The sequence below is a fragment of the Ochlerotatus camptorhynchus genome, unplaced genomic scaffold (assembly GCF_037179485.1).
Source record: "Ochlerotatus camptorhynchus isolate MF236.1 unplaced genomic scaffold, CSIRO-AGI_Acam_v1.1 ptg000124l, whole genome shotgun sequence".
NCBI lineage: Eukaryota > Metazoa > Arthropoda > Insecta > Diptera > Culicidae > Ochlerotatus > Ochlerotatus camptorhynchus.
The window spans coordinates 2,005,747-2,026,369 of record NW_027040614.1 but is presented as its reverse complement, the minus strand read 5'-3'; the positions used below and the strand labels follow the sequence as shown (position 1 = coordinate 2,026,369).

General features: G+C 41.9%; 2 protein-coding genes across 6 annotated transcripts in view; both read left to right on the top strand.

Moving 5' to 3' along the window:
• Positions 1–20,623, top strand: part of Stat92E (Signal transducer and transcription activator Stat92E) — a 224,920-nt gene that overhangs the window by 94,745 nt on the left and 109,552 nt on the right. The gene's annotated exons all lie outside the window — the stretch shown is intronic.
• On the top strand, positions 15,048–17,097 carry LOC135699961 (uncharacterized). The gene is made up of 3 exons (XM_065220286.1): positions 15,048–16,110; positions 16,168–16,574; positions 16,702–17,097. The coding sequence occupies exons 1-3, from the start codon at positions 15,048–15,050 to the stop codon at positions 17,095–17,097; spliced, it is 1,866 nt and encodes a 621-aa protein (XP_065076358.1).

Genomic DNA, 20,623 nt, shown 5'->3' with positions numbered 1-20,623 from the left:
TTTCCAGTACAACTTCGAGTTCATTCTGATAAGGCTTCTATATAAGTGGTTTCCGAAAATCCTACGAGCTCTAGGATCAGTTTTGTGAAATGACCACTTCCACGAATGTTCTGTAGTGCCTAGGTGGGACCATGATCATCATCATCATCATCATTTTTCGATCACAACTCCTAATTCATTCTGATAATATATTCATAAAATAACGATATACCCGTTAAGGGTTTTCCGGAGGACCAACTTTGTGACCTGGGGCCTCCCTTAGCTCAGTCGGTAAAAGGCGCAGCTACAAAGCAAGACCATGCTGGAGGTGGCTGGGTTCGATTCCCGGTCCGGTCTAGGAAACGATTATACCAATGCAAAAATGGTACAGGCATCGAAAGCTCTCAATTAATAACTGTGGAAGTGCATCTAGAACACTAAGTTGACAGCACGCAATAAGCTAAATATGCGATATGTAATAAGCTTGAAATGCGAAAAAGAAGAAGAAGAAGAACTTTGTGACCTACCGGAAGGAAAATGTTGTGGCCTACTATAGGCACAACAACTTCCATAACGACACCAGGAACTTAGGGGAAATGGCTCTAATGTTGGCCTATGGATCTAACATTGGGCCCATCGCTAAAAATCTGCTATTGATCAATTTTATCTAAATGAACGCGTCATTGGAACGGTACTAATGGATATTTTTGGTTGCTATTGAAAATTTAGTCGATTGCTGAATTTATGATGGGCTCAAATTAGGGACACTTAGGCCTCTCTTCAAATTACATTAACATAAGAGTTGGACCGCGATTCGCTCGACTGCACAGGACCCTCGGAACTTAACTTCAAGGTATCTGAAAATCAGGACTGCTTATGAGGGCTATAAACTCAACCTGTAAGGCTCCTGGAGTTGGCCCTAGTCATAGCCCACAACGTCTCTAAGGTTAAAGCCTTCGAAATACACTTGCATATATTTAAAGCTGACCCATAAAGCATCTAGACTTGATTCATATAGCCTCTAGACTCAACCTGCAAGGCATCCAAAGCTAGCCCATAAGTCATCCGGAGAATGATTCATCAGGCTTCAGGATTAAATTCTTGAATATCCATAGGACTTTATTGAAATCTTCGATCGGAGATCAATAATGCCATCTTGAGAGAGCCAATTGAATGTTTGACCAGTTTAAGATCTACAGACTTCCTTGATCAACCTGAGTTCAGTAATATCTGATCAACCAGCAATCTTGAGAGACTATCTGGAGACTGAATCCTGATGAATGTGGGCGTTTTAGTGGAATACTTGTAAAATGAGAGAGAAAGCGAAGGATTAGTAATTTCCATTTAATTCCAGTACCTTATTGGCTTATCCGGACTTCGCCAGTGTCTTGTACTAATACTCGACCGTCATTTGAATTTTATGGATAGTTGAATATCCTATGAAATAATAATTGAACAACCTGAAGCCTTGAAAAATATCCAGAGGGCTTCAAATCTCCGACCAGCTGTATATCCTTTAAACACTCTCAAATCAAACTTCCGTCTTGGAAGGATGTCTGAAAGACGCCATTTGAATTTTTGAACAGTTGCAGATCTTCAGATCATTACTTGATTTACTTGAAAAGTCTCGAATAATATCCAGAGAATTTCATTGATATCTTATCGAAAATCCGTGAATACCAACAAAGGTATCCAATATTACACGACACTTCCTGAACTTATGCGAATATTCCTGTAGTTTCAAGAAGATTCTTGAACTTAAACTCAGTTCTATGAACTCAAAGCCTCTATAAAGTTCCCTGAATATGTGGAATTTTTGACGAGCTCCTAGGATTTTACGTCAACTTCTACGAAGTTCCCAGTACTTCGAAGATTTTTCCATAGCTTACAACATCATCATCATCATCATCATCATCTATAAATTTCCCTTAACTTCTAAAAAATTCTGAATTTCTACAAAGTTCTCTGAACTTATTAAGATTCATAATTGGTTTTTCGATCTAAACATCCATTAACTTCTCCCGACTTCCGGGAAGAACCTGAACCTTTTCTAGAAATTTCCTGAAAACATTGGCGAAACGAAGCTCTCTAAGTTACACAGTTCCTTAGACTGATAGAAAATTTCCTGAGCTTCTACGAAATTTCCTGAATATCTACAATTTTTGCCAAACTTCTAGAAAGTTTGCCGAAATTTGTCGAAGTTTTCTGATCTTTTACAAAATTTCCTATGGTAAACTTCTACAAAGTTCCCTGCACTTTTATAAAGTTTCTTGAACTTTTAGGATTTTCGGTTTCGTGAAGTTCTATAAAATTTCCTGAACTTCTACGGAATTCCATAAACTAACAAAAACCCCAAACAGAAGTTCCCACTTCTATGAAGTTTTCCCGAATTTTTACAAAGCTCTCTGAATTTATACGGAATTCTGTGAATTTCTCCGAATTGCTCTTAAATTTCCTGAATTGCTACGCTATCCTCTGAACATCGACAGAGTTGCTGACATTTCACGAAGTTCGATGGAATTGAAGAAACTATTCCTGAACATCAACGAAGTTCACCGAGTTACTGCAAGATTCTCGAAATTTCTCTTAAGTTCGCAAAATTTCTAAAAATGTTGCCGATGTTCAACAAACTTTTCTGCACTTCTACGAAGTTCACTGAAGTTGTACAAAGTTCGCTGAGCATTCTCAGAGTTAACTGAACTCATATTTGCTGCACTTCTAAAAAAAATCCATAATTTCAACGTAGTTCCCTAAACTTCCACGAAGTTGTTCAAGTTGTCTACGAAGTATCTTGAAGATCTATGAAGTCCCTTGAAGTTCGATAACAGTCCCTGAACTTTTACGAAGTTCCATGAACTTCTATGAAGTTTTCTGATATCAAATGAGTGGCTGTTGACTTCTAAGAAGTTCCCTGATGTGACGTGATGCTATGTTTGTCAGCCAAATTTTACAATGACAGCGAGGGAGAGCTATGGAGACAAGATAGAAATCGGTGAAATTTAGAAGTTCCTCTGGAAGAAGTAAGCATTTTACAAGATTCCGCTAGCTAATCTAAGGATGTACTCTAAAAATGAAATGCACAACTTTTCCCAATAAACCCTATCCCTAGTCCTGGGTAAAGTCAGAGGACCTCCACGACAAGGCCAGAGATTCCTAAAGGATTTTTAGGGTTCAACGTTAAGCAAGTCCAGTTTACATTCGGAGAAGAGCGGATGCTATGAATCTTCCTTGGTGGCGTATTTCCAGAATAACTCCAGAGGACTTCTAAAGGAAATCTACAGAAGACTTTGAGAATGAGTCCAGAGAATTTTTGGATCTCATTATTTTTTTATTTGAAACGCCATTGCTGATGTTGTTTTTCGACAAGTGCTTAATTAGCAATTCGTTTAATTACAAACAGCAGCTTCAAACTGCACCAAAGCAAATCTGACTTCTCCCAGTGACTGACTACCAACACAACACAAACACAATCAGCAAATACCCATCGCTGTGGGTTCGGTGATAATTTTAATTAAACCGGGAATTTTTGCCCTTCCCTTGCGGCAAGTGAATGTGTTACTCCAATGGCTTTATTTAAATATTGCCCGCGATTAGATGCGGAGGTGAACTATCAATTATGATGTTTAGAGGACATCAAAACCACCGCCAACCGAAGCCAGGTTCACATCAGATTAGTGGTCGCGGCTGGGAGGAAAGCGACTTCTAATTATGCTTGCTCAAACATAACCTCTCCTTTGGTTACGCTTCGACAAATAGTGCTGAAGAATCTGAGGCTGCCATGATATGTGCACATTGTGCAGTGCATGCATACATGAATTAAGACGTTGTCGGCGTTGCTCTCAAATTACTGCACACGTTCAAATGTTCAAATCACATGCAAGAAGGGGCAAGACACACGGAAGACGAGGATGGGCATTTTGTAAACACAAACAAGTAAACATCAGCGTCTCGCTCGGTCACACTCTCTGTGTGTGTTGGCAGTTTTCGCCGGCTGGCCGTTTCGATGACTCTACGAATCCGCGCCTTCGGGGTGTATGCAGCCAAACTGCAAAAGCTCAATGGATGGAAGCGTGAAAGGTGGAAGCGGAAACGGCGCCCGGCGATGGTGGATGAACAGGGTTGTGTCGTTAGCACAAGTGCACTTGTGCTAACGAGGATAGCCGCTGACTAAGTTGGCTGGCTAGTCCAGTAACGAGTGCTGTCCATGATTGTTTGTCGATGTTAGGTTATGGTAGAACTTGCATAACATTAGGTAAACTGCACGCTTAGAAGAATTGATGTAACTTTGGGTGCTCTGAGACTGACATATACGAATTTTTAAAATTTAAAATTCATCCCAATCAAACGTACTTTCAAACTATTCAGTCTCGGAGCACTTAATTTTACATGACATGTTTGTCTACGTCTCATCCTTTATGTCAAAGATGGATTCCGTCACGTGTAAGATTAGGTATTTCTAAGTGTGTGTAACACGGTGAACTCTCTAACGGTGGTTTCGTTCCTGAGGTATTGAAGAACCTTTCCAGTGGAACACTAACCAGTACTGTATCGCTCGGCCTCTATAGTATAGTGTGAACCAAAGCACGTGCTCACACACGTCCGGAATGTAAACATATCATAAAGTAAAACAAAAAAAACCGTTCGCCAGATGTACTGTTGGATCCATCTAGCTAAATATATACTAACAACATACATTAATAGCGTCAAGCTTCTTAAACCAATGATGGGAACGCACTCCACGATAATCGCATTAATCCGCTTCTCCAGGTCTGCCGTACTCGCGAACCAGCCGACTGCTGCTGATCAGATTTAGACTGATCCGATCTGGAATCGACCGCCGCCGGCCAGCCAGCCGCCTACCGTCTATCGATAATGTAATTAATTTGCGTGAGGTTCGAGCACTATATCCGTTTCGGTGGCGAGATTAACTGCATTCACTAGCTTTTAGCGTTTGCGAGATCCGTGAAAGGAAAGGTGACTACGGAGCGGGGGCGGGTGGTTTTGTAGCTGGGACCCGGAGGTTTATCATTGTTTGCTATGCTTTGTAGAACGCCACGCGTTCAGCTACAGTGGAAAGTTGAGATTTAATATTTAATAAATGCAATAATGCAATGTGCCATCGGTGGCGAGTTGGAAAGTTTAATTATTTAAAATTCACCTTTTGTTCGATAACTGGACGTGATGAAGTTTACTGGATTTTGTTTCGTTTTCACTAGAAAATGAGATGATAATACCGGCATGGTTAATTGAATTTGCTTGTCGCGGATGCGCACTGAAGTTGGTAGCGATTGAATATCAACTAGGATTCGCTGTTTGTTCTACCGGAACCAACAAAATGACAGAATATCCGTATCCGTTAAACTATTGCATCAAACTAGTATTATATCAATGGGAAAATCTCCTAAATTTTCTGAGCATGTTCAACATCATGTGCTGGACCCAGGTTGAAACTCAGTAGACTGTGGCAAACTTATGGAAATGAATTCGGATGATTTTGGTATAAAGAGAGAGGGAGAGAAGGATGACATGGTGTCGACTACCTGGAAAAACCTGGAAAGTCAGGGAATGTCAGGGAATTTTAGTGTAGGTCAGGGAAAAAAATTATATTTTTGATTGATTCTAGGCAATTTAACATTGAAATTGAAACGAACCAAAATAGCCGAATTGAGTATTTTGCGTTAAAACACAAATTTTGAGTTGTTTCAGTCGCTTCGTTCAGAAAAATAATCAGGCTTTCCTGATTTTGTAAATGTAGTCCTTTACTAATTTTCCAGGGGTATGCTGTGGTTGTCAATTTTAATATATAACCTTATATAGCGCGTCTACCTCACATTGATTTTTGTACTTTGCTTTTTGGTACCCACTCTAGTTCGTTTACCCCAAAACTGGTGCAATGGAGCAAAGAGCTCGTTGACATGACTGTTATCAAGCTGAAAAAACACTGCAAAAGTCCAGCTTTTTTGTTGTAGGGTTTGACGAACCCCGAAATAAAACAACAACAACAAAAACAAATGGATTTGAATGCCCGATTCTGGGATGATTCGAAAAACGAGGTGGCAACTCGTTACATGACGTCAAAGTTTTTGGGAAGATCCCTGGCATTAGATCTACTCGCTGCGTTTATGGAAACCCTTGCCGGTATCCCTACGAACAAGTTGCTGTAAGTGTCCATGGATGGGCCCAAAAAGGTGGCAAGAAGCTGATATATCTAGGAAGCTGTGGGCTGCATATTTTGCATAATGCATTCAAGGATAGTGTTCGCAGTACCAGTTGGGATGATGTTGTCAAATATTTGCGTGGTAAATATCTACAATATCTTCATAGATGTACCAGCAAGACGAGCGTTTTTCACGATGTATTCCGGATCTACCATATTCCCGTTAAATTTTTGCGGCCACCGATGGCTGGATAATAGTGGTGCTGTTCAGAGGGCAATCGAAATTATTCCGCAAATACGAAAATTTATTCAAGGCGTCCAGAAAAACAAAATCGAACCAACCTCGGCTTCCTACCAAGATGTTAAAAACTGTTTGAATGACTCGCTGCTGATGGCTAATAGTACGTTCAGACTACAGAGTTATATCAGAGTTACCTCTATTGTTATTATATAACATGTGATATAACATGACTACCTTGATGGTGGTTTCTATGTTGCAATTATTTGACAACCGTTATAACATGTTATAACTCTGTAGTCTGAACGTGGTATTAAGCTGGCTTTCTTCAAATCAGTTGCTATCGAAGTTGAGCCATTTCTATGCGAATTTCAGACGGATAACCCTATTGTACCTTTTTGGTACAACGCGATGTCTCAAATGGTTAGAGGCATTATGGAAAGGTTCATTAATATTGATCATCTGAACAATATTGCACAGGTAAATGGCGCAGGTTATTGGTCGGCATATTCACAGAACTATTGTTGGTTTTTGAAAATGATTTGCTGCTTATCGCATGGCAACGCCAATGCAGAGATAGGTTTTTCAGTAAATGCAGAATGTCTTTTTGAAAACATGAGGGAAGAGTCAGCCGTTGCGCGACGTCAGATCTATGATGGTGTTACTCATGCAGGCGGGTTGGAAAAACCTACAAAATTTGAATGAACTTATTCAGCGAGTTTGAAATTCGTATTGGCTTTCCATGTAGACAAGGATCGTCGTATGAAAGAAGCTCTCGATTTCGACAAAGCCTATCCTAGAAATCATCGAAAGAAGTCATTGTTTACAAAAGCTGTTACGCCCTAATTCCAGCTCTATCTAGAATTGTTGAAACGCCAGAGAGAAGCAAAAGCGAAACATTTAGAGAATAAGCGAAGAAAGTTATTGAAAGATGCTCAAAAAGAAGCCGAGAGTTTGCAGGAGAAAATTGTTCTGCTCAAATCATAAGCAGAAAAATCTATCGTCGAAACAAACATATTTGAGGTAAATTTAAACGTTTAAAGTTTGTTCTGGCCACAAAAATAAAAAAGGCTTATTGCAAACGTATTCCATTTTTGAAGTCAATACAATCTATGTTGAAAGTAAAAATAATGTTACGTTTATTTTAAAAATATTCGAGCTTAAAATAAACGTGAAAACATTTTGTTGTCAAAGTGAACAAGCATAAATTTGTTAATTTTAAATATGTTTTTCATTTTTAAAACAAACAAACAATTTTAGTATTTGAAAGTGCGAAAAAGAAACAGAAAATGGAGAGCATATAAATAGAAGAAAAGTCTGCAGACAGGACATGTAAATTACCACTATTTTCGGGGTCGATAAAGGGTGGACTGTGGATGGCGTGGATGGTGGTGTTCTAGTCCGGGTTCCAAAAGGCCTGTCGGGGTGAGTGTCCGGGGGTTCCAATTCAGTGGAATCTGTTGTTTCTGACATTGGTCCTCTTTCTACGTTTGTTGTCGGGAGAAGGGAGAGGATCCGGAATAGATTCAGCATCCATTTCGAATTGTCGTTTTTCTTTCTTGGGAAAGGGTGTTATGGGGATCGGAAATGGAACATCATTTGGACACTTACCTAGATGGGTTTTCGGATCCTTTTATTCGGTTTCACGTCCATTTACTCGGTTTCACGTTTTCCGAGGAATAGCTTGAGTCAATTTCTGCCGAATGTAAACAAGGCAGGACACGCTAAAAATTGTTTACCCAAATTCTATATTGGTGAAATAAACATGCTGTTTGGGCACACGTCGAACATATGTGCAACTACCCTACACACTAAAGATGTATCCATCCACACACAGATGTCATTACTTGTATATACAGTGTCTATAGTCTTGTTCTGTACTGTTTAATATTGTATTGAATGATAGACGATAACAAATAAAAAGCCAATAGCTCGTATGCCTCCGCCATGGCAGGATGGCCCAACAGTCGGTCTGTTTTTATCTATTAAATATATCACAACGTAGGGAAACAAAGTTCGGTGCGCGATCACATGCTTTTGAATTTAATCCAAAAATAAATATTTTTGTTTCAAACATGTTTCAAATTTACTTTGAATTACTCATATGTTTATATAATGAACATTAATATTTTTGATTTAAATGAACAACATTTGGTTCCGTGATTGTCGCAAAAATCACCGATGAGTTTTCAGGCTAAAAAATCAATTAATTTATATTTTGGCGTTATTTATTGTTATTACTATTGTTTGTGCATCAGGGGTTCATCAGGGGAAAACTTACTAAACATGCATAACTATGGTATCAATTGACGTTTGAGTGGTTTTTTTATGAGTTTAAAGTTGGAATGATTTTTCGACGTTGTGAGTGTGATTACGTGAATATGCATGAGAATCTCAAGCGTGAATTTTGTTTGCCGCATTCGCACGTGAGTTTATTCTCGCAAGGACGCTCAACGAATGAGATTTGAGAATGATTTACCGAACACTGGTAAAGAGAAAGGATCGTCTACGGGTTGATTTTTATTCAGTTGTGACATTATGAACTCAAATTGAGAGCTTGGTGACATTGATTAAATATTCCTATTATTACTTAGTAATGAATAGTGAGCCTAGTTGTGAGCAGTAGTTATTCATTATTATATTATAATATGTATTTATAACCCTAGGCCTATTCACACCCTTCGTAGGTAGTCGGTCATATGTTCTGTAAAAATTGTATTAGTATCAAGTTCAGTTGTGCGTGCCATGAGTATGTAATTCTTGATATTTTCGAAAGCTTACTCTGCTGCTCATTTTAAACTAACCATAATTTGCACTACGGTATAATAAAGCACATCACATTGTAACTTCTTAGGTTTAAATATAGGAGTTTCTGGATGAGTAATTTCCATTTAATTTCATTACCTTATTTGCTTTTTCTTGGCAGATACGCGTATTTTGTTCCAGGATCTTAACTGAATATTCAAAATCGGAAATTATTTAGATTTGTAGCGGGAAATTCGGGGAAAAACCGGGAATTTAAAAATGAAATTTCACTGGTCACCCTGTTTACATCGCATTGATTTGGTTACAGCTAACACTCACAAAAGCGATTGCGATGTTTCGATATGGTCGGGGGATTGATACGAACAGAGGATGATGTTTTTGTACAGTGTAGGCGGTAAAGGTACAACCCACAGTACACAATGTTTCTCACGTGCTTAGGCACTGCATCAATTTATTTATCGAACTCTCTGGTGACGCATGGTGGTGTGAGTGAAGCCTCGACTACCCGGTGGTCTAGATAAGCTGGAAATCTATCTAATTGAATGTCGACCCTAGCAGCACCTCGTTTACTTTATCGTCGTAGTCGCGTCCCTCATTGAAGCGTGTAGTTCACTCAGAGTGCAATTACCGGCAATTAATTTGCACCTTTTAGCTACCGCAGTTAGCGTTGGACTTTTGCACCAGCTGGAATGCAACAGGTGGAGCTGCTCTTAATATAGAGGTTAGAATTCCCACTCCAAAATACCGAATTTCCAATGAATCGAGTCTGAGGAAAAAGGAGCCGATTCATAGAATATGAGTGCCACACTTTGGTGTGGAATTACTTTCACTTTCAGCGACGCTCAAGCTCTCTGCTGCCACGAATAGATCGATTCGTGTGAGAGTGTCATCAAAGAAGGCTGCGACGAAAATGGTTGGTGTGTTGCCATCGTGACGTACATACACGTGTAGATACACCACCGCTCGGCGGACGGCCCTGGATCAGATTATCGTCATCGTCACCTGTTGCCGAGGCGACACATGCGTTGCTCCTTTTCCATCTAGCCATTATATCGGGAGTGAAGCTGCGTGTTTGTTTTCACCACTCGTGCCAAATAAAACGAAAGTGTGATGGGGTGAGAGGTTAGCTAAAATCATCCATAAGCCGAGTATTGGCTTGCAGTGCGATTTTCTAGAGTTCCGTAGAAACCCATCTCGATCGGATATTTCGTCCCGGTGACATAATGAAAATAGTGGAACAGGACAACCCCTTATCTTCCTGCTCGCGAAACAGGTACATGTCATAGGTTGTTTATGGTTATTTTTTTATTAGGGATATCCCGCGCGAATTTATTATTTAACCTAATCTGGTAAGCCGGCATTAAATAAAGTTAGTCTAAACTCTACAGTCGATCTAATCTACCAATTCCTATTTAAGGATAACGTGATCGACATCTATGCGAGTTATTTAAAAAAAAAGAAAAGAAAAACACGGCATGTTAAAATTACTACACCGATAAAAAACCGCCTCAATATTGATACTTAGACGACGGGAGGAACCGAACATTCGAGATAACCACAAAGTTGCAGCTGATAAGTCGCGTGTGCCTGTCGGTTTTCGATCAAAGGTTAATTTTAGAAATGTTTATGGCAATACGATGTACGTCTGGCTGATATTTAATGAGTCGGAAGGTGGCTGATTAGGCTATTTTTAGATTCAGAAGAGTATGAGTATTGATGAACGTACAATGCGTAGTTGCTACTCCGCAATTGACCAGATCCAGCGAAATTTAAAAAAAAATCAATCGGTGAATCAGTACTATCAAGGTCAATGGCGGCGCCGGCCATCTTCTTGCGACTATCAGTGAGGGAAAGGATTGTTAGTTCGACATCTACAGCTCTGCTCTTATCGTACTCTCTTGCCGTGCGGATCTATTTGCTTTTCGATGAAGGAAGTGTTGCCTGCAAATTGTCTACTTTGTTCGATTCTTATTCCTCTTCCATCCTTGTTTGGATCCTACCCGAGGCAATCCTGCTTGGATATCGATTTGGGAAATTCCTCTTTGATCCTTCGAATTCTAAGAGTACTCTGTTTGGAAGTCGATTTTGAGAAACTTTCTTCTGTAGACAGGCGCCTAAAGGCAAAAGAAAAGCGCAATCTCTTGATTCCCTTCTGATGAAATTTATTTGAGCTATCAATTTTATATGCTCACGGATGATGAGAATGATCCATCATCCAGACAAAACTCCACTAAATTTTCCCGGCATAATGTCTAGCAGGAAAAGGTCCCTTCTATTGTGATAACCACTTCCGATTTCCGTGCTCTTCGCACGGAACTTTTGAACTTCGTGAAATTCAAGTTTTCACTTGAAATTGGCCGTCATATTAACTGAAAAATTGGATGGATTCAACCGTCTTCTTAAGTATCTTACTGAGAAGCAGCACACATTTTTCACTTATGGCACCAACACTGAACGTCAGTTCAAGGTTGTCCAGAAATGTCTGCCCACTGGTGAATCCCTGGATCAGATCAAAGATGAATTGACAAGGGGCTGTACTTGTGAACGGAAGGCGGTAAACGCTTCACAAAAGGAAACTCGCTCGCTACAATTTGTTTTGAAAGTACCCGTGTCTCAGTGTAGAATGTTTCGTCTCGATACGTGCAGTTTAAAAAAAAAAAGTGATACTAGATTGAAAACGAGAAAACCCGACGTGGTCAATTCGAAATATTGCAAAAAAATTGAAAATTTCCGTGGAAGCTCACAAGAGAGCAGGGTTGGAAAGCACCTCAGGACAGGGTTGGTAGCGTGTCACTTTTTAGTGACTTGGTCACTTTTTTCAATCCAGTCACTAAAAAGTCTCCTTTTTTAAGGCCAAGTCAAACTAAAGTCACTTCTTCTTGTAATCAGTCACTATTTCAACTTTTTTAGCGTGCATTTATTTCATGATTGATCATCCTATGCTTTGTGACGTTTAATAGTCTTTCTCTGTCTACAGGGTGTCTACACGATTTTCCAAATAAAATTACCTGAGTTTTCCATGTTCTTCCAAAACATTAACGGATACATTACAGGCTTGTAATAAGAAACCTATTTTTTAAATGCGTTAAAAATATGCTTTTTTGGTAGATCAAAAATAACACCAATTAACCCAAACGTTTTTTTTAAGACATGGTAATCAGTTTCAAAGAATCAGCTTTACATTCAAATCCATTAAATGTTGAAGTTTAACACTTACTTAATTTCTCACTTTAATAATTAAGATCTAAAAATCTTTAATAATTAAGATCTAAAAATATTCAATGCCTAGAATTTTCGTGCCAGAAGTAAGAAATAAAAAAACATATTTATTTCAATTAACTTTATGAAAGATTAGAGATCTTCATTGCAGTCCCATTAACTTCACAACAATTGTAGGAAATGCTGAGAATTTCAGTGAAGCTCCATAAACAAACTACAGGAACACAAGGAAAGTTAACACGCTGACAATATGGGGAACTTATTTACTGGAAGCTGTAAGAACCTCAAACCTGTTCTTTTAGCATCCAAAAATTTCCAGGAAGTTATATTAAGTTCCTAGAATGTCAAAGAACTTCACAAGTGTCAAGCGAATCTGAAAAATATTGAGGGGTATTGTGCAAATTTTTAAGAAGTTCTAAGCACCTCAGAAAAGCTAGATGTAGAGATCTTTGGGGAATTTCAGAACTTAAGAGCAGTTAACGTAACTTTCGTCCAAACTTTTGGAGCAGTTTAAAGATATATAATCGTAAATTTAGAAAAATTCAGGAAACTCAGGGAATTTCCGGACTTCAGCAAAGCTCCGAGAGAATTTCTTGAACGTGATAATAATTATATGAATATCCGGAAAACGTGAGAGTATTTTAAGAGTGTTATATCATGGAGATTTCAAGAACTTAAAAAAATGCGAAAATTTAGCTAAGTTGATATGCGGCGAACCTGGAAGAGGGACGGACAAGGGCGGCCGCGGCCCCCATTCCCCTTCGGACAACGCGGGATTCAAGGCACAGCATAATATCGGGACGGATAAGGGCAGTTGTTCCCATTCCCCGAAGGACAAAGAGGGATTCAAGTCCCAAACCAGTAGCTCACCCTCAAACATAGTTCCAAGCTCAAATACAACGATAGATTTCTTCACCACCGTTGGGACGCCCCTGCCCCGGGTGGGTGGAACGACTCCACCTGCCCCTGGTGGGGATCCGTCTCATTCGGCACAAAGTTCTGCCGCAGCAAGTCCGACTGGAACACCCCCAAATTCCAGTTACTACGCAATGAGCCATCACCACTCAATCGAACGACCTTCAACCAGCGGATCGGAGCGGGGGTTTCCTACCCCCGCCCTACCGGTTCCGGTGAATCTTATGCTCCAATGGAATATCAGCGGCTACTTTCTCCACTTGGCGGAGTTGGAACTCCTCTGCAGCGGTGCGTCCCCCTGGTGATTGCCCTGCAAGAGGTCAACAACGTCACGGTGGACCGGATGAATAAGACACTTGGCGGCGATTACTTATGGTCCATTAAACAAGGATCTAACCTTCGGAGATCTGTGGCCATAGGAGTCCGTAAAAATGTCCCCCATCAAATGGTTGATCTCGATACCGACCTCCCTATTGTCGGCATTCGGATCCAAGACCCAACTAGTATCTACATCGCCTGCGCCTATCTGCCCTGCGGAAGACTACCCAATCTAGGAACCGAGATTCGCAGAATACTTCGGCAGTTACCAGAACCCAAAATGTTCATTGGGGACCTGAACGGCCATCACCCGGCCTGAGGTTGTCCAAGAGCTGACCCACGAGGGGTCACCATCTGCGATATTTTTGAGGAGGAAGATTTAGTCATCCTAAATGACGGGGGCCCGACGTTCTTTAACGGACGGCACACCACCGCCATCGACGTGTCCGAAGTTAGCCGCTCCTTAGCGGGCAAAATGCTATGGGGCATCAACCCGGATCTGCACGGCAGCGACTACTATCCGGTACAGATCCGGTTATCCGCCGCAATGGCACCGGAGAACACCAGAAGACCACGGTGGCGGTATGGAGAAGCCGACTGGGAGGGCTATCAGCTCTCTTACCGAACTCTCGCGCAGACTGAAGAACCTACGGACATCCCAAGTATCACGGGAGTCATCCACAAAGCAGCCAGCGCCAACATCCCAAGAACAGGCAGTATTCCCGGGTGGAGGGCACTCCGATGGTGGAATGAAGACACGAAAAGTGCTGTAAAAGCCAGGTGGAAGGCACTCCGTAAACTCAAACGAACCTCTACGAACGACCCTGCGAGAGAGGAAATCCTCGCAAACTACCGCCAGCAGCACAACAAATGCCGACAGGAAATCCGGACGGCGAAGCAAAATAGCTGGTCGGATTTCCTGGAAAGCATCAACGCCGAACAATCGTCAGCAGAACTGTGGAGCCGCATCAATGCCCTCAGCGGCAAGCGGCGATCATCGCCGCTACAAGTGCAAGCCGACACCGTTACCATCACCGAACCAAACGCCGCAGCAGATGAACTGGGAAAATACTTCGCCAAACTATCAGGAATCGCGGAGTACAGCGAAAGTTTCCAACGACGAGTCGGTCCTTCGCTGTCCTCGGTGCCCACTTTCGGAATTCCCACAGACAACGACGACCTACCGATCAACCAACCATTCTCATGGGAAGAATTCTCGTTCGCTCTTAGCCGGAGCAACGGAAACTCGGCCGGACCGGATGAAATCGGATACCTACTGCTGAAGCATCTACCGCTCGAAGGGCAAACACAATTGCTCGAACTCTACAACCAGCTATGGACCAACGAAGAATACCCGGACAAATGGAGAGAAATTGTCTCGTGATCCCGATCCCCAAAACAAATATAGGGACCAAGGACGTCACAGGATTCCGCCCCATCGTGCTGACCTGCTGCATGGCCAAAGTCTTGGAGCGGATGGTCAACAGAAGGCTCAAGCAATACCTGGAGTCTAAGGGACTGCTTGACCATCGACAGCACGCCTTCAGGCAAGGGTACGGTACCTCCACCTACTTCGCCACTCTTGGAGAAGTGCTGAAGGAGGCACAGGACCAAGGCTATCATACGGAGATCGTCTCGCTGGACATCTCCAAAGCATTCAACAGAACGTGGACACCAGCAGTAATGAAGAAGTTAGCCGAATGGGGACTAAAAGGACGCATCCTACACTTCGTCCGAAACTTTCTGACCGACCGATCTTTTCGGGTGTCGGTCGGAAACGTCCAATCCAGAAGGTTCAGCGAAGAAACCGGAGTACCACAGGGTTCGGTGATCGCGGTCACCCTCTTCCTGGTGGCCATGAACGGGGTCTTCGACAAGCTACCCAAGAACATATATATTTTCGTCTACGCGGATGACGTCCTCATTGTAACGGTGGGCCCCATCCTGCAGAGGACGAAATTAAGAGCGCAAGCGGCAGTCTCCTCGGTGGTCAGATGGGCTGACTCCGTTGGGTTCCAGCTTTCCGCCAGCAAGAGCGTGCGCTGCCATATATGCACCACCCGGCATCGGAACAACGGACAGCCCATCATGATCAAACAGCAAGCGATACCGACCAAAAACACAATAAGGGTCCTGGGAGTGCTCCTCGATCGGAACCTATCCCTCGAGCCGCACTTCCAACAGGTGAAGAAGGACTGTCGTAGTCGATCCAACCTGATGAAGACCATCTCCCGCCCCCACCGATCCAACAACCGTGAAATCCGCTTCCGAGTAGCCCGAGCCATCATCGACAGTCGCCTATTGTACGGCGTAGAACTAACGTGCCTTGCCGCCGAGAAAGTCGTCCAAATCTTGGAACCGGTCTACAACGGATTCGTAAGAACAGTCTCCGGTCTCCTGCCCTCCACCCCGGCCGACGCCGCGTGCGTTGAAGCCGGTATTCTGCCTTTTCGGCTCGTCTACACCGCAGCTACCGCTACCAAAGCCGCTGCCTTCCTCGCTAAAACGTCGGGAAACAGCAGGATCTTTCTCCTCGACGAGGCGAACCGACTCCTCCGCACGGTCGCCGACGTAGATCTCCCTCCAGTGGCCAGGGTCCACTGGCACGGAGACAAAAGTTGGCAATCACATCAGATCAGAATCGACAGCCGAATCAAGGACCGCTTCAGGGCAGGAGACAACTCACTGGCTTTGCGCCGGACAGTCGTCGAAACTCTCGGGGCGCACTATCAAGATCACGAAATCAGGTACACCGATGGCTCGCTCTCCAGCAGCGGAGTGGGAATGGGGGTTTCAGGAGATAGTTTGGTCGTCAGCAATTCACTTCCGGCCCAGTGCTCGGTGTTTTCCGCTGAGGCAGCGGCTGTCTTTCACGCAGCCACCCTTCCGGCCAATCGGCCGATCCTCATCGTTACCGACTCACAAAGCGCAATAATGGCCCTAACCGATGAAGCACCAAAGCATCCGTGGATACAAGGGACGGTAACGCATGCGCCGCCCAACACCGTATACATGTGGGCACTGTGGCATCCAGGGGAACGTGATCGCCGACCACCTCGCCGGCTCAGGCCCCATCGGACCCAGGTTCTCTGACAATGTTCCGTTCCAGGACATCAAGAAATGGATCAAGCGGACGGTTCGGAGAGCGTGGGACAACGAGTGGAGGAACAATCGAACTCACCAACTACGAAAAATCAAGGCGACCACCGATCCCTGGAAGGATCGACCGAGCCTCAAGGAGCAGCAAGTGGTGTCCAGGCTGCGCACCGGGCATAGCAGGGCCTCCCATAATTTCGGAGGAACACCGTTCCGGAGAACCTGCGAAACCTGCGGAGTGCCAGCCTCCGTAGAACACATCCTCATCAACTGTGTGGAGCTCGAGGACCTTCGGGTTGCCTTCGGTCTGGAGGGAACCAGCATACGAAGTCTGCTTGGCGACGAGTCCCCGGCAGCAGACGCCCTCATCGCCTTCCTGAAGGAGGCGAATCTTTTTTACAACATTTGAGTGTTTTCTGTTTGTGCTTTTGAATTCGTCGGTCCTTTTGGTAGTGTTTTTACAATATTTTATATAATTAAGCTAAATACCCACTTGCCAAGATTGGGATCCTTCTTTTGAGGTCCCAATTCTTTTTTGTAATTTTTAAAAAAGATGAACTAGCCTTAGGCTAAAAATCTCTCTAATAAAGGAAAAAAAGCTAAGTTGATAAGAGAATACCAACAATGTTCCATTAATTAAAGAAAAATGTGAGAACTTTTAGCAAGCAGCAATATCTTCTAGAAATTCCAGAAAATTTCTTATTTATTTCGATATTTTTAGATAGTTTCATGATATTCAGCGAAGTTCCGAGTACTTCAAGGACGATCAGATAGCTTCACAATAATCCCATTAACTTAAAAAAATTGCAGCGACTTACATGGAGTTCCGTGGAATTATGGGGTATTCCAAGAATTCTACGATTGATGCGAAAACGTCAGAAAGCGACAGGGAATTATGAATATATATATATCAGAAAATTTTCCGGATTAATAATCAAATTTAGAGAACTTCAGGTAAGTAAAGATAAGATCAGGGAAAATTAGTGAGCGTTTATAATGGTTATAATACTTAAGGAAAGTTGTCGAAACTTCAAGGCATATCAATTTATTTCAGTAAAGTTTAGTAAGGTTCTTAAAAACTACTGATAAATTCAGGGCAGACTAGAGAACTTTAAAGCAATTCAGAAATTGTTTAGGCAGGCTTAACAACACCAAGACAATCTAGACTATTGAAGAAGTTTTAAATCAGTGTCGTTCTAATTCCATGAAAATTGCGGGAGCACAAAGTTTCCATGGAGTTCCGTGGAAAAATTTAGAAAAACTTCGAACTTTACAGAAGGACAGTGGTCTTCAGAAACATTTCGCTATCTTATGGAGAAATCTATGGAGCTTAAGAGGAGATCCGCGAACTTTTGTATGAACATCTCAGAATCTCAGGGGAAGGTCAGTTCCATTAGTTTCAGAAAATTAGTGGGAAATTTGAAGCAATTCCCAGATTTTCAGATAACTTCAGATACGTTAAAAAGTTCACTGAAGCTTAAACATTTTTAGGACCGTTCAATTAAATTCAGCGCAGTTCAACAAGCTGCATGAGAACTGCAAAAACTTTAGAGAATATTTGAGAATTTCAGAAAAGAATACAGAACCTCAGAGCCGTACCTTTTACATTAGAGAAGTCACATAAATTTTAAAGAAGTTTAGAGAACTTCAGCGAATTGTCAAACCTTTAGAGGAGATCCATGATCGTTAGAAAAATTGAGGAAACTAGGAATTCCTATAAAGTTCAGGTAAATTTGAAAATTTGATGAGAAGTATTGTAAGCATTAGGCTAGTTTCTCAAACTAAAAAAGAACTTCAAGGCAGTTTCATAAATTTCAGGACAATTTTGGTAACTTTCAAATAGTTCTGAAGACCTCAGAATAGTCGATTACATATTCAACGGAGATGTCCATTGAAATATTCCTCAAAATTTCGATGAAGCTATCCCCGAATTTTTTTTTTAGTTTTCCTCGGAATTACCTTGAAATTCTCCACAATATCAACCATTTGGAAAGATTCTCCGAATATTCATTGAATTCATTTCCGATTTCTTTTTGAATCTCACTCCTTCCCTTGGCATTCTACTCACGTTGAAAGTCTCCCAAGAATTCATTGGCATTTCTTCTCACAAATTCCTTCGATTTCTTCTCATAATTTGTTTGGCAAACTCTCCTGAATTTATTTTCCGAATTCCTTTGAAGGTGTCCTGGAGTTATTCACAGATTTAATTGTGATCCTCCTTTTAGTATTTTAAAACTAATTCCAAGGATTTATGCTCCGGATTCGTTTTCTACCACAAACTTTATGTAATTTTCCCCAAAATGCCCTTGGAATTTTCCTCTGAAGTTCACAGAAGTTGAGCTTCTCAAAAAATCCTATGAGTTTTCATTAAAGTTTACTTCTAATTCAATTCAGGGTTTCTTGAAATTCTACTCAAAACAATCAGGCTTAACATGAAATCTAAAATTCCTTAGAACTACCTTAAAAGCAGATAGCGTTTGATGTTTTTCTGAAAGATTTTTTTTTTCCAGAACTCCCTTGGAATGATTTTTTTCCCAGAACTCCCTTGGAATGAGGTCCATAGAAATAATAATAAAATTCCACGAGAATTTGAAATTTCTTGAAGTATTTGTATTGTATTTTCTTCTCTTAGGTCACTTTTAAGTCACTATTTTAACAACTATAACTCACTATTTGGTCACTTATTTCTTCAACATGGTCACTTAAATCACTATTATTGAGAGCAGTGATCGCTACCAACCCTGTCAGGGCGTTAGCAAAGCAACTTTGTGTATGCATCTCACAACACTCGACAAAGAGTGTGTGGTTCTCCCATTTACTTCGCACACTATTTTCCAACTAATCTGTGAGAAAGCGATCCACACAATGAGCGGTACACTCCGTGCGCCGCAGGGAGCGAATGTCTTCTTTGAATTCTTTGCAGACTTTGCTTACCACGACTGCATGCATCGGAGACGCAGAAGGGCATAACAAAGAAGAATTTTGTAGTTTTGCTGTGTTTCTAATTTGCAACCCTACACTGAGAGGTGCTCTTTGCGTCGGAGCCACATTGAGCTTTCGTTATTCTCGGTGTGTGTCTGTGTTCTCTTTTCCGCTGCTTTACACTTGCGCAGGGTGAAAAACAAGCCAACTTTGTGTTTGCTTGATTCTCGCTTTGTACATTTCAGATAATCAGTACATTGCGCGCATTGAGTGATCAGATGACAGCCCTGCAAGAGTATAACCCGGAAGGTTCAAAGCAAACGTCGTTCTGGCATCTTGGATCGGCAACTGAACTGGAAGGTGTTGAGGTCGATCAAGAGAAACCCAGGACCCTCTGAGCGGGATGTCGCCAAAAAATACGGTGCCAGCCATCAGCGTGTAGGTCACCGTTCATACCGTGCCTGCAAGCAACCGAACAGGACGATGAAGCACAATCTAGTGGTCAGAACACGCGCCCGGAAGTTGTACGACCGGGTTCTGACGAAGTACAGAGGATGCCTTCTCATGGACGATGAAACCTACGTCAAGATGGATTTTCAGCATGTTCCCGGACAAAAGTTTTATATGGCGGGGTGATGTCCCCAGCAAATTCAAGTTTGATTTCGCCGATAAATTCGTCCGGAAACTGAAAAAAAAATGCCGCTGAGGTTGGTCCAGTCCAGTGTGCGGCAGATGGTGGCGGGAATTCCAAAGAAAGTCTGCGAGTTCATCCGAACGTTGTTCATTAACTCTTGATTGCTTGTAATACTTATGAATATTTTAGGTGGACAAAAAGGTGAACTAAGAGGTGGACGCCTGAGCTTTTCCACATTTATATCGCTGTGAAGCAACTGTAAACTCTAGAGGGAATTTATATCTGTAACTGAAACCAGTTCGATTTTGTTTGCCAACCTGGTTAAAATGTCATATATAATTATCTTAAAGATAAATCGTCCAGCTCAAACCTTTGTAGG